Raw genomic sequence first — 15,135 nt, forward strand, 5'->3', positions numbered from 1 at the left:
TTGTAAAAAAAAAAAAAAAATAAATTGTGGCATTGTAACCAACAGTATTTGAAAAATAAAGTATTTTTTTAAGATTTTAAAAAAAGTTACTTTTTCTTTAAATTAATTTTATTCCTTTTTTTTGTTAATTGCCTGACATTATTATTATTATCATTAAAATACCTGGAATTACGGTTACGGCTTCCCTGGAACTGTTTTCCTCAAATAAACTTTGGAACATTAGTCAACGGATCATTCAAATTTCTTATTAATTTCACTTAAACCTTTTAAATTATATACGACAAGACAATAAAATAAAATAAATTAACTAATAAACGTTTTCGTTAATTCATTATCGTTAAATAAAAAAAATTCTCGGAAAATTTTTCCGTAAAAACCGTTTGTTCGAATTTTGTTCGAAAACCGTTAAAATTAAACATTTCGAATTCGTTAAAAAATAATAACCTATAAATAATACATATGTGGAATTAGAATTATGTCATAGAGTAATAAAATTAAAAATTTTTTATTTTTGTCGCACTTTTATTTTTTTTTTGTCGATAATTCGTAGTTTATTCAGTAACCGTTTATTATGCGAAGACAAGTGATTCGTTAAGGAATGTATACACACACACAAATACATGTATATTCTAAGAAAAAATATTTCGTAATTATGAGTAATTTTTAATAATAATAATTTTTTTATTTTATTTATTTATATATACTTTTAATAAGTATGAATGATGATAAAAATGATGGTTTCGTTCCTTGTAAAAAATCTAAATACACTCAATGCAATACTGGAGATTCTAACAACAGAAAAATCAAGGACAATGTTTTGTCCTGCAGTAAGTTATAATTTTTACTTATAAATTTGTTTTACATTATTATTAATCTTCTGTATAATTTTCAAATTTGTATTCAATTTTTGTAATATATAAAATACTTTATTTTGTTTTAATATCATGAATTACAGATAAAAATTACATAAAATTTATTTTTTTGTATTAGATAATACATTAGGTGTTTATTATGACAGTTCTTATTAATATAACAATTAATCTTTTTTTAAATTATGATTAGGTAAAGGGGATACAGAAGCAGGAGCATATTTTTTAGGGCCATGTATGAAAGATTATCTTTGTGCTCCTGTTGCCGTTTGCATAGGAAGAAAAAAATGTACAGATGAATATTACCTTATGAAAATGTTAGTTTTAGACGATACAGATACATCTGATACACGTTTTCATGTAAGGAGACAATTTTTTCATAACGAATATAGAATATTGTCAATGTTGAAAAATAATGAAGGTGTAGTGAGACTTCATGATTTTTTTAAGGTAATGTAGTAAAATTAATGTTTTTCAATTATGGTCAGTAATTGTGTTGAAATTTCAATTATTCATTTATTATACAATTTTTTTTAGGATTATGTTTATAAAGAAGTCAATGGTAAAGAAGAAAAATACAAAAGAGTTTTCATGGCATTAGATTGTGTATATCCTCAAGGTTCACATAATTCCGACCTGATTCCTTTACGTCAGTTATTGGAAGAAAAAAAACTATCTGAAATAGAATTATTACTCATATTTTATAATTTACTTTTAGTCATTGAGAGTTTACACAAAATGAACATAGTTCATAGAGAAATAAAATTATCAAATGTTATTGTTAATAAAAAGACTCTTAAAGTTAAACTAATGAATTTTTATCATGCGAAAGTTTTATCAGTTAATGAAGTTTACAATAAAGATTCATATTGTCCGAGGAGCAGCGATGTTCGGGCAGCAGGTGTTGTGTTTCATGCAATGTTACGTAGTGGCAATATTGAATTTGGTTCAGTTTTATCTTCATCTACGATTCACACAATGAGGGAACAAAATAAAAATTGCCTTTTTAAAAATAATTTAATTAATGTTGAAACTAAAGAAACTCTTTATGGCACACTTTGTTTTTTACCCAAACATCAGTCAGAAGTTCATCAGGTAATATTAATATTGTTTTCCATACCATTGTTGTATTTTTTAAATAAATTATTTATGTTTATATATGTATATGTTTAAGGCTTTGGATATGGTTTCCACTTTATTTGCCATTCAATCTTCAATTCAAAATTTTAACTCTTCAATCGATAGTAAAAATATGGATCAGGTTGTGCCTGAATGTTTAGATTTCGTTACTAAAAAAATCACAAAATCACATCAGGTGAGTAACAAGGATAAGAAAAAAAAAAAAAAAAAACAATTTATAATCAAATTATTCAGTTTAAAAAAAAAAAAAAAAAAAAATGTTTTTTGTGTTTTTTTGATTACAGAACAAAAAATCAAAAATGGATTATTACGAAAATTGTTCGGTTAAAGTTCCGGAAATGAAAGATTTTGAAATGTCTAACGAAAAACGTAAGGGGGGTAAAAAAAATTTAAACGATTACGAAATAAATAATAAAAATTTAACGAATTTAAAAGAAATAAACGTGAGAGGGACGTCGAAATCGAAAGAAGAAAAAGAAATAAAAAGGGATAAGATAAAATTTGCTATGATGCGTTTGGGTGCAACTTCTTTACAGAGCATAAACGCTCTCTCGTTTAATTATTCTAAAAAAAATTCTTGTTCCTGTGAAAATTTTTTTTTTTAAATTCAATCGATCGATCAATCAATCAGTCTCGTTTTTAAAACAATTGTGATAATTTTCGAACGAACGCACACGCACACACACACACACACACATTCGAAACAATTGTATATATATATATATTTTCATAGTTATCGTGTACAAAGAGAGTCGAAAAATTTATTCTTATACGTCTTTTATATAAATTCTCATTATTATTATTATTATTATTATTATTATTATTATTATTTCTAATAATATTTCTCTTAAATATATATTATAATAATTTGTCTTTTGGATTTATAGAAAATAGTGAAAGAAAATGAAATTTTTTAATTACTTTGATTTATTTAAATTTAAAAAAAAAATTCTTAGAAATTATTATTGGAAATTTATATTTAAATAAATAATAATTACATTTAATTAATAAAAATTATGTATATATATTTATTTATTTTATTTAAAGTTAAATAAAAGAAATTAATTATTATTATTTATTTGTAAAATTTTACTGCATACATGAAACGTTATCGCGTTCAACTTTTTTTTTTCTTCTCAAAAAAAAAAAAAAAAAAAAATGGAGAGGCGGGGCGGGGAAGAAATAATAATAATAATAATAATAGTGAAAATGATGATGATGATGATGATTCTAGAATTATAAAAAAAAAAAAAAAACCCGTAGGTAATAAAATTATTAAGGAATATTAAAGGTAGTATCACGTCTTCTTAATTCTTTTTTTCTAAGTTTTCCAATTTTAATCAACATTAAACCAGATATGCACATAATAGAACCCGTTATAACAAAAATAACGGTATAACTGTCATATACATTCATTAGCAAACCTGCATACAAAAAAAAAAGAGATAAAATTATGTTTTAGAAAAAAAAAAAGAAAAATTTAATTTTTAATTTACCAAAAAGAGGTGGAAATATAGCAGCCATTATTCCCATGAATAATAAATTTATACCGGTTGCATTTTCAACTTTTGACACATCTACTAATTCCAATAAAATAACTATACGAAAAACTGCGAAACTTGCTGTAAAACAATAAAATTATTATTTTTTTTTTTTTTTGGGGGGGGGGGAGGGTCACACACGTGAGAAAAATAAACAAATATCGTATTTATTAATTACCCATTCCGAGTCCGAAAAAAATACAAAAAATAAATTGAAAATAAATATTTTCACTAAAACAAGAAAGTAATGTTGCTACCCCTCCAATTATTATTCCTCCGATTGCTATTAATTCATGATTTACCTTTATGTAAAATAATAATAATAATAATAAAACAATTGTTTATAAATGGAACATGGGGGTGTAATGAATTTTCTCATACTTTATTTATTGTTGCGACACCTCCTAAAACAAGTCTCCAAAATGTATTTGAAGCTCCTAATATCACGACAAAAAGTACTGATAAATATTCAGAAAAACCAAGGGATTCACATTTGTCTAAAAAAAAAATTTTTAATTTAAGGGCAAAAGAAAAATGATTGAAAAAATGGAAAAATTGAAAAAAAAAAAGAAAACCTTTTTCGTATGTGTGAACAACGAGTATTGAACCCATTTGTAAAGCTCCGCTCATTGTAAATAAAAAAAATGAAAAAGATTTTAATAGTCCGCAATCAAAAGAAGCGACCATAGTTCTTCGGAGTGGATCACATTTTTTAGGTTTTTCTTCAACAAAAATATCAACATTTTCATCAATTGTCACACGTTTTTGACTTAATATTCCACTTGGTCTCTTTTGTTCCTCATCCTCTTCTTCCTAAATCAATTTTTAAAAAGTGTAATTAGAAGAAATAATTGATGTGAAGATGTGTGATATTTATTGGTTTAAACCAAAAAAAAAAAAAAGAAAGGGGGGGGGATTTTAATTTTACGTACGATGTCATCCAAATCAAATTCTTCATCCTCGAGTATGAGTACGGGATTTTTTATAGGTTGCGGTGGATTTTTTTTGCAAGAAGTACAACAATTACAACCCCAATAACCTTTCTTTTTAAAATCGTAAACGACGGAAGGTTCCAAATAACCTTGCCAAACGGCGCTTTTGAGTGATCTTAAACTCGAAACGGAAATTCGTGCGGAAACTTCTTTTTTATGAAATGACGGTTGATTACCTCCTTTACTATCGTTTTTTATATAGGATTTAGACGTTGAAGGTTTATGATCGATGATATCGATCCTCACCGGTTTAATTGGTTTAAATGAAATTGCTGCAATGCTCATAGTTGCCGTCAATAATGCCTGAACCAAAAATGAAGTTCTCCAATCGGTCAAGCTAAGCAAATAATATTCCATTAGAGCAAATACAATCGTACCTACTCCCGTACCGCATACCACGATGCCAATGGCTATCGGCATAAGAGTGGTAAAATATAACCCGGTGATTAATAATGAATTCATGTATACCAAACCGAGACCCACACCTTAAACAACAAGTTTACATATTAATAAATTTATTTAATTAAATGTATAAATAAATAATAGCCGTCGCATACCGCCGATAAGACCGTAGGTACAATACATGTAGTAAGAACCATTTGCAAAATAAGTCAATCCGATTCCCAAAGAACTTATCAAACCTCCGAATATCGATACGGGTCTCAAACCGAAAACGCTGCTAAAACCGGCACAAAAAGGACCTGAAAAAAAAAAAAAAGAAAGAAATCTTTTCCGAAAAGGTATTCTCTCTCTCTCTCTCTCTCTCTCGATGCGGTACTGCACCGACACAATTCACGCACACACTCACGTACCACGTTTATGATTGACTTACCCATTATCAAATGCATTCCGAACATGAGAGAATTAGCGAACGCCACTTGTGGTACATCCAAATGTAAATTTTCCGATATATCATCGATAAAAACTCCGAATGTCAATTGTATGCCATCAATGACGACGTTTATGTAAAATGCACTAGCAACAACAACCCAACCCCAACCACCGTTGGGTGGTATTATGGCATACGTTTCGTGGCTTTTTCTATTTTTTTTTTGCATTTTTAAACATCATCTTTCGCACGTCATCATCCAATATTTTTTTCGTTTTCTTTTTCCATTTTCATTTGTTTACAATTATTTTTCAATTTGTTTACAATAAATTCGTCGTCGTAAAAATTTCTGTTGTTGTTGTTGTTTTTTTTGTTTTTATTTAAAAAAATTTTTTCTTTTTTTTAAATGTAAGAATCATGGAAAACTATTTAATTCCACTTACTTCGAGTTCGCGGTAAGTCTTTTATTTAATAATAATAATAATAGAGGCTAGCAGTAGCAGTAGTAATATTAAATAATAATAATAGACGTAATAATAAATTAAGACCTTTCTTTGTACTTGTTTTTGTAAAAATTCATAACGGTCGATATTAAAAGTGTTATGGATGACAACATCATCAATCCACCGGAAAAATACATGACGTATTTGTATTTCGAAGTTGATTCGACCAACATACCTGTAAGGGGGGGGGAAAAAAAAATATTACGTACGTTCGTTTGTTCGTTTGTTATGAACGTTATAAAAAAAAAAATTTACCGGCTAAAGGAGGTCCGATAACGGAAGCAACGCCTTGACTAAGTAAAACCAAACCGAATGCGTTGGTTAATTTTTCCAATCCGAGAAAATCAACGATTATTACAGGCCTTAACGATATAAATGGAGCTGGGGAGGGAGGGAGGGGAAAAAATATTTTCATACAAAAGATGTTAAATAATGATAATAATAAATAATGAGAAAATCACCTGTGAAAATTCCAAAAATGCATGAAAAACTGGCAATGCAATAAATGTTACAACAAAAAAAAAATATTGTACTGTATATTCCGCTGAAACATAAACAAACAAGAGCAAACATGGCAGAATTTATGTTGATAAAATTTTTTATTACTCCGCTTAATAATCGACCGGCTGTGTTGCTGAGTCCGATTGCTGATACCAACCAAATAGCATAATTTTCAGGTATGTCACATTCCATACCCAAATCTTTAAGAAAAAAAAATTTTCCACGTGTAATACGGTTTTTTTTTTTTAAATTTAAATGTATTATTATTATTATTATCATCATTGCTTACTTTTAACGAAAACGTATGGAACATATAATCCCATTGTGTAAAAAAAACTTGATATGCATAAAAAAAGGAAAATTTTCGATTTGAGAAGGTTTAATCCTAACATGGTGACAATAGTTCTCGTCACGGCTTGACACCCGCAAAATTTTCTCTGCATGTGTTCTTCTATCTCTCTAGGATCCGGAACTCTCGTTACCGACATGTGATACTGTAGACCCTCAGAATGTGAATGTTTCAAATTTGATAAACTATTACCGTAGAAAACGTCATCCCTATACATCGGACGGTCCCCTATAGTTAATTCTTTTTGTTTATAACTGCATCTCCAAAAATTAAAACAACAAACGTTGCAAAATTTTTTAAATTTTCCCATTTTTTTTCTTTCTTGCGTGTCATCCGGGGTTTGTATTATGGAAAAGTGGAAAGGGACCGGCGGTGGTTTTTCACCCAAATTCGATACGTTTTCCACGCTCGATAATTCTTGTTCGGAATTTTTTTGTAATAATGATATTATCGTCGAGTGACGATCGTTTTGAGCAGCGAGTATGCTATCTTTATTAAAAAAATTTTTTAAAATAATTGTTTGTTTGGTTGTACGGTTGTTTTTTACACGTGTACTTACCACGATATAAAATTGCTTCTTTATACGTCGGATAAACTTCGTTTGCTAAAGTTTTTCTTCTTTCTGGTAACATACGAATACTATCGTGTGCGCTACGTGATAACGCTCCAGACTCTTCCGGACTTAAGGGTACCACTTTAAATATTTCTATTGTTTTAAATGATAGAGCGCATAATACGCATAATAGTATTATAACTGAATTTTGAAACAAACAAACAAACAAAAAAAAAATACATTTAAATTTTGAAAAATCTAAAATAAAAAATAATTTGAGGGATTTTTTTGTTTGTTTGTTTCTAACCTCCTTCGACTACCAAAGCGTATCTCCAACCGATCGTGACCACTAGATAATCACCCACAGGTGCAAATAAAAAAGTACCACATCCGGTACCACAAACGCATATGCTAACAGCCAATGCTCGATATTTGTCAAAATTCACGCTTGTTGTCAATACGGACGCCATGTAAATCATACCAAAACCCAACCCTAAAATCCACAAAAATTCATTCTGTTTTTTTTTTTTTCTTATTCTAAAATCCCGTGGGGGAGGTACGAGAGGGGGGGTGATGTGATACGATTTCTACCTCCAAGTACTCCGTAAATAAAATATAAATAATAAATGTTAACGGCAAAATAAGACAACATTAAACCCGCAGAAGAAATTAATGACCCCGTGATCGCAACCATGCGAAATCCAAATTTATTTCCTAAAGCTCCGGCGATCGGCCCTAAAAAAAAAAAAAAAAAAAAATTAATCATTTAATAAAATTAATTAATTTGTTTATATATGTATTGATAACATCGTTATCATATTTCGTAACGATAAATAATAAAAATTAAATGGACGAACCGCTGAAATTATAAAATCCGGACATAATTGAACCAATTAATGTAGTTTGCGATATGCTTGCTTCTAATGCGTCGGCTATGGGATTTAAAAAATTACCAAATGTGTATTGCATTCCATCGACAATCATGTTACAAACAAACGAATTAAAAACAACAAACCAACTCCATTTACCATCGATTCCTTTAACTTTATACGAATCATATTCGCTTTTGTTTTCATTAACAATTTTTTTTCTCCTTTTTTCTTTATTTTTTGTCATCGTAAAGTTTTCCTTTTTTTTTTTTTCTTCCTTTTGTTATTTATTTATTAATTTTTTTTTCAAATAAAAAATATCATTTTATTATAATTGTATGTAAACATTGTTTTTCTTTTTTATCCTTTTTTTCCTTTTACACGTAATTTTTTCCTTTTTCCTACCACGTTAAAATTCAAATTAAAAAATAAAAACATGACGAAATTTTAGAACGTAAACAACATTTTATTATTATTTATGTACGGGTGAGTGGAAGTTATAAAAAATTATTATTATTATTATTATTAAAATAATTTATTTATTAAAAAAAAAAAAAATTTTAAATCATCATCAACAATCGACGGTGGATTTTTTATCATTAAATCCTGTTTTTCTCTTTTTTTCCCATCTGTTAATGGCTTTCAATGGGAAAAGAATGAGTCCTGATAACATTATCAAAACACCGGAAAAGTAAAAAGAAGCGCTGTAATTGGATGTTGCTTCTCGTACGGCTCCTATAAAAAAATTTCCCATAAGAAAAAGAAATTTTCCGAAAAATTTTTTTTTTTTTTAAACAGGGAATTTACCGGCTATGGGTGAACCCAATGCAGAACCGAAACCTTGAACGAATAATAAAAGACCAAATGCGTTATTTAAATTTTCTAAACCTAAAAGATCGACGACCATGATTGAACGAAGTGATGCAAAAGTTGCTGAAATGAATTTTTAATGTTATTATTATTATCGAAGAAAAATGGATAAAGAGAGAGACAGAGAGAGAGTGGAAAATAACCTGTCGAAAATCCAAATATTGCACAATAAGCGTATTGATAAGGGACTGTTAAAACCAAACCGCTCACTCCAGTTGCGACTCCAGCAATTATTAAAGCTATGTTATTCATAAAAGTAGCATCCATACCAGGAAAACTCGATACAAGACCAGCAAGTACACGACCGATTGTGTTTGTTATACCGATCGTAGACAAAAGCCAATTCGTGTCTGCATCGTCCCAGTGTCCTTCTTCTATAGCTCGATCTAAAGAGAAAAAAAAAATTATTATTATTATTAGAAATAAAAATAAATTTTTTTGTTGTTGTTCTTCTGGTGGTACCTTTTATGTAGCTGAAAGGTGTGAAATATCCAACCATCGTTAGAAAACCGCTGAGAAGTAAAAGGTCAAAAGATGGCGAAAGTAAAAGTGAAAAATCAAAGAGATCCGCAATGGATTTAACAAATGCTTTAAAAGAAAATTTATTTTGTTCTTCGGCTGGAGGAATTCTGGTAACCGATAACGTATAACTAATCGAATCTTTCTAAAAATACAAATTAAGTTACGATATGGAATGCGTTCGGATAATGACGAACATAACATAAAACTTTCGTACTTCCGGTTTGTATTGAGGTAATCTCATTAAGCTTGCAGCAAAGTATGCATCGTCTCTCGGTAGTGACACGTTTATCTTTTCGTCGATTTGCGTGATCGTTCCTCTCCTGCTTCTTATTATACATTCCACACTTTGACCCCTCGATAAATTCGATGATAGTGAATGTTTTCTTCTACTATCCCAAGCGTGAGACATGGACCTTTCTTTTTTCTGTTTGTAATGACTCGGAGGACCATCGTGATCGAGTACGTTTGGAACGCTGTACCTTTTGTCATTTTGACCGATATTCTCGACATATTTTATCACGTTATTATGAACATTAAGGGATTGTGAGGATTTTGAAAGTTTTGTGGTTGTCGTATCAAGACTCGTCGGCCTTTCTGCAATATGAAGAACTTCAGCTGCCGTTGGTGGTTTATGACTTTTCACACTACGTATAGAATCTGATTTTTTTACTTTTTCGTGGGATTTTTTTCCTTTGAGCGGTTCATCATCGGCTTTATCCTCTTCGACATCGTCAAGATTTTCATTTAATGCAACTTTAACGGGTTTTATTGGTCTGTACATCAATCCGCAAATAACGCATATCAATATAATACCCGCTTGTACGAGGAAAGTGTTTTTCCATCCCATTTCTTTTATTAGCATGTTATTTAATGGAGATAAAGCAAACGTTCCTATACCGGAACCGCATACGGCAATTCCCGTTGCTATACCTCGCCATCGTTCGAAATAATAACCGACGGTTACGATCGAGGGTGAATAAATCATTCCGAATCCAATACCTGAAAAGAGAAAAGAAATACCCGTTAATCAAAAATCTTAATGTCGGGAAAATATTATGGATTAATTACTTACCTCCTAGTATACCGTAAGAAAATATAAGGAAATCAACGTTCATTGCTAAACTGGATAATGCAAAAGCTGCGGCAGCAAATATGGAACCTCCCACGACAACTTTTTGAAATCCAAATTTATTGGCTAAAACGCTAACGAAAGGACCTGGAAATGATAAAAAAAAAAATTAACATTAAACAAACAAACAAAAAATAAAAAGGGGAGGTGGACAAACGTTTAAATACCTGTCATTAAATAAAATCCGGCAAGTAGAGATCCAGGTATCGATACTTTTGCTGCGGATTCGTTAAAATCATTTTTAATAACGGGTAAAAAATCACCGTAACAATATAAAATACCATCGACGATAAAATTGGCAACAAAGGATGCAGCAACAACCACCCAACCCCAACCACCATCGGGTGGTACCGTAACAAGTACTTCCAAAGGTTCATCTTCCGGTATCAATGAATCTTTTTTCAAATTTGATTTTTTTATTTTATTTTTTTCACTTTTCACTACGGCCCCCGCTCCCGCCGTCGCTCCCGTCGCACCCACCGAACCTTTATTCCCATCATTTTTAATATTATTATTATCATTTAAATTATTTTCTTTATTATCATTATTAATATTATTTTCTTTTAAAAATGGTTGATCTGCATGATCGGTTTCATCTTTTGTTTGTCGTTCCATTTCTTCTTGTCCTCCTCCTCCTTCTTCGACGTTATTCATATTATCTGTTATATTATTTTTATCTTCGCCTAAAAAACAAACAAGAAACAAACAAGAAACAAAAAAATAATTTTTTCTCTTCCTTTTTTACAAGAAAACACAAATTTTTTAACATATACAAACGAAACAAAATCAAAAATTATAATTACTCTGCATTATTATTATTATTTTTTTAAAAAAATAGAATATATTAAATTATTAATAAATTTTTTCGATTAATCGATTTATCGATCGATAGATCGATTTATTATTAATTAAAAAAAAAGAAAATCACACAAAAAAAAAATTTTATTCCGCACTCATCATTTAAGTTTTTATTTTTCTCTCTTATTATTAGTCGCCTTTCAACGGTTTATTCTCGTTTGATTTTCTTTTCTACATCCAGAAGTCATGACAAAAGTACTTTTATGACGTCATCAATCATTTCATTTTAAATTTTTTAAGGTGAATATCATTATTATTATTATTATTGAAAAGATTTTATTTTATCGATTAGATAAGTTAATTATTCAATTTTTTTTGTATTTAAAAAATTAGATTAGATTTTATTTATTTTATTATTATTTTTTTTTATTTGACAAATTTAATAATAATAATAATGATGATGATAATAATGATGATGATAATAATGATGAAGATGATGATGATGATAATAATTTTTAAAATAGGATAAACTCGCACGCGTCTTTTTTTTTTAATTTTTTTTTACAAAAATATTTTGACGTTTGTTCTCTTTTCTAAAAATTTTCCAGATGTTTTAATAATAATAATAATAAATTTCTTTTTTTTCACCATATCCGGTAACTTCGACGATATCCGGTAACGCTAACAATATCCGGTTAAAAATATCAAATTAAATTTTTTTTTTAAATTTTTCACTTTTGGTGTCAGTTAGTTAGTTAGTTGGTTGTTTGATCTGTCGTTTGTTTGATTTTGGGCCGATTCTTATCAAAATAAATAAATTATTATCGTTCATTCTTTTAAAATAATAATAATAATAATAATAATAATAATAATAATAATAATAATAATAATAATAATAATAATAATAATAATAATAATGATAATGATAATGATAATTCTTAACAAATAAAATAATAATAATCGTTAAAATAATAATTTTTCTTTTTTTTTTCATTTTTGATTTGTTAAAATTATTATTATTATTATTATTATTGACAGGCTAGCTGGCTGTTTGTTTGTTTGTATAATCATTGTTGTACATTTATTATCGTTATTATTTAAACAATTAGAAAAATAATAATAATAAAATTTAATTTTCATCATAAAACGAGTTGAAAATGAACAAGAAAAAAAAAATTTTTTTTCGGTTATTTTCTTTCGGATAATTTTTTTTTCTAAAAAGGGGAGGAGCAAAATGGGGGGAAAAATAATTTAAAAGGGGGAGGGACGGTAGGAGGGTTAAAAGAAAAAGTAAAAAAAAATTTTAACATAAAAATTTAAACGAAATAAAAATTCGAAAAATAAAAAAAAAATAAAAAATTATTTTTACTTACTCGTCATTATCAGATCAGAAGAAATTGTACATTATTATTATTATTATTATTACTACTACTAATAATAATAATAATTTGATTGATTTTTAACATTCCACCACTACTACTACTGCTACTACTATCATTTCTTCAACTTGGCCAATATTTTTCTTTTTTTTTTATCTTATTTTTTTTCGTAATAAAAAAAAAAAAAATTAATATGGATCACTTGATTTAGCAAGGACGGTAGAAATTTATTTAAAATATTAATAATAATAATAATAACTTAATCATCATCATTATTATTATTATTATTAATCAAACGAAAAAACGAGTTATATTTAAATTGACAAAAAAAAAAAAGTTAAATTAAAAATTTTTAAACTTGAAAAAAAAAAGAAAATTCACATCGAAAAAAAAAAAACAAAGAGTGATGATAATAATAATAATTGTTACTCACAAAAAAATTTTTTTTGATTTTTATTACTTTTCGTTTATGGCAATTTAAATTTTGTTCTTATTTTTAAATTTAACTCGTAAAAATTATGCGAAGTTTAAGGTAATCGTAATAATTAACGTCCTAAATGATAAACTTTTAATTAATACGGCATTAGAAACAAAACGACAAATTATTATTATTATTATTACCACGTATCGTATTCGAATTCGTTTAGTAAATTTGTCCTTCCCCTTCTCCCCAAATTATAATTCTTCGTTTTTTTTTTAGTGATGGAAGAAGAGCATAGAACGAACTATAAACTAGTTAATAAAAAAAAAATTAATTATTTTAATTATCGAATCGTTTCTATGCATAATTATAGAGGTTAGTTAAAATTCAACACGCTATAAACTACTATAAAACGCTATAAATAAAAATACAACTATAAATATTAAAAAAAAAAAAAGAAAAAAAAAGTTTTTACCTTCGTAAACGAATCATTTTTTAAAATCAAAACAACAAATTCAAAAAATTCGATAAATTTATATTATTAAAAATTAAAACAAACAACAAACAATAAAAAATAAGTTTTTTTTATTTATAAACTACGAATAACAACAACAAAAACAACAACAACAACAACGTCTCCCGACAGTTATAATTAATGTCCGATCATCATTTTACTCTCGTATAGTAACCTAAAAAAAAATTTTTTTTTTTAAATTTTAATTTACCAAAAAAAAAAAAAAACAATTCTATTGACACGTCATTTTATTATTTTTTTTCTTACTCTTCCCCTTCTCCCCACCACTCTCTCTCTTTCTCTCTTACTTTTACCCATCCTGGAAAAACGTGAAAAGTGAGTGACTTACAAAACGCTTTTGTTTATTCTAAAAAAAAAAAAAAATAATAATAATAATAATAGGAAGAAAATTTCATAGTTTTCGACTTCATCGTAGTAAAAAAATTAATGACGTCACAACGGTTAGTCTAATTCTTTTAATTTTGATTTATGACGTTTCAATATCACAAAACGACAACAACCAAAAAAAAATTTTTGTTTTCCATATTTTTTTTCCGTTTTTGAAGGTAAAAGTTGTTGCAAGGGTTCGACGAACGTGTCAATATCATTATTATTATTATTATTATTATTATTATCAATTTATTTATATATATGGAATGACGTAAAGATGAGAATGATATTTAACGAAAAAAAAAAAAAAGTTAAATTCCACGTCGGTTTTTTTTTCTTTTAAATCGAAATCGATTGTTTGTTGTGTGGTAAATAAACAAACGAAAGGAAAATTTTGGTTTTCGAGATTTCCCTCCCCCTCTCCCCCCGGTAAAGAAAAAAGGAAAAAGATAAAAATTTCGTACGACAAACAAGGATCCGATATAATTTTGTTTTTTTTTGTTTTTCATGACAAGTTAATTGACAATAATGAATGTTGTGTAAATACTTAGACCCAATTAATTATCTTATTTAAGTGTTGCCATCAAGGGCAAAACTATTAAAAAACATAATTCAAATCATTTTACATTTTTTTAAAATATAATAATAATAATAATTTTCTATCCCTCTCTCTCACTTTCTTTTCTCTCGACAACTCTCTTTCTCCCTCATTTCCTTCAATCTTGTACTCGTTGACGTTTTTAATTTGAATCGATCACCTCACCTGTTGTAATTTTTTTTTTTTTTTGTCGTGGCATTAGAAAACTTGAAAATCTCATTTATATTTGGGTTAAGAGTTTTTATCCGTTGCATCTTTCCACTCTCAAACGGTCAGTTTTTTTTCCTATCGAAATCTAACCCATTTTTTTTAGTTTTTTTCTTCCTAAAAAATTTGATAAATGATTTATTATTATTATTATCGCCATG

The 15,135-nt window shown here is 27.9% G+C and overlaps 4 protein-coding genes across 4 annotated transcripts; 1 reads left to right on the plus strand and 3 right to left on the minus strand.

Annotated features, from left to right (window-relative positions):
* Window positions 1–715: 715 nt before the first annotated feature.
* Phum_PHUM517350 (ser/thr protein kinase-lyk4, putative) lies at window positions 716–2,614 on the plus strand (the record flags this gene model as incomplete). Its single annotated transcript, XM_002431215.1, has 7 exons — window positions 716–827; window positions 991–1,002; window positions 1,063–1,319; window positions 1,407–1,964; window positions 2,044–2,184; window positions 2,294–2,387; window positions 2,445–2,614. 7 exons carry the CDS (start codon window positions 716–718, stop codon window positions 2,612–2,614), a joined length of 1,344 nt encoding a protein of 447 aa, XP_002431260.1.
* Window positions 2,615–3,284: 670 nt separating this feature from the next.
* Phum_PHUM517360 (monocarboxylate transporter, putative) lies at window positions 3,285–5,600 on the minus strand (the record flags this gene model as incomplete). Its single annotated transcript, XM_002431216.1, has 8 exons — window positions 3,285–3,433; window positions 3,560–3,631; window positions 3,729–3,852; window positions 3,932–4,008; window positions 4,126–4,363; window positions 4,483–5,027; window positions 5,100–5,243; window positions 5,375–5,600. 8 exons carry the CDS (start codon window positions 5,598–5,600, stop codon window positions 3,285–3,287), a joined length of 1,575 nt encoding a protein of 524 aa, XP_002431261.1.
* A 312-nt stretch (window positions 5,601–5,912) lies between these two features.
* On the minus strand, window positions 5,913–8,393 carry Phum_PHUM517370 (monocarboxylate transporter, putative; the record flags this gene model as incomplete). The annotated part of the gene is made up of 8 exons (XM_002431217.1): window positions 5,913–6,049; window positions 6,130–6,255; window positions 6,336–6,575; window positions 6,665–7,213; window positions 7,284–7,478; window positions 7,585–7,770; window positions 7,869–8,012; window positions 8,135–8,393. 8 exons carry the CDS (start codon window positions 8,391–8,393, stop codon window positions 5,913–5,915), a joined length of 1,836 nt encoding a protein of 611 aa, XP_002431262.1.
* A 324-nt stretch (window positions 8,394–8,717) lies between these two features.
* Window positions 8,718–11,713, minus strand: Phum_PHUM517380 (monocarboxylate transporter, putative; the record flags this gene model as incomplete). The annotated part of the gene is made up of 8 exons (XM_002431218.1): window positions 8,718–8,881; window positions 8,954–9,079; window positions 9,160–9,402; window positions 9,479–9,680; window positions 9,753–10,537; window positions 10,611–10,754; window positions 10,835–11,350; window positions 11,671–11,713. The coding sequence occupies 8 exons, from the start codon at window positions 11,711–11,713 to the stop codon at window positions 8,718–8,720; spliced, it is 2,223 nt and encodes a 740-aa protein (XP_002431263.1).
* Window positions 11,714–15,135: the final 3,422 nt, after the last annotated feature.

Source organism: Pediculus humanus, genomic scaffold (genome assembly GCF_000006295.1).
Source record: "Pediculus humanus corporis 1103172108282 genomic scaffold, whole genome shotgun sequence".
In the NCBI taxonomy this organism is placed as follows: Eukaryota; Metazoa; Arthropoda; class Insecta; order Psocodea; family Pediculidae; genus Pediculus; species Pediculus humanus.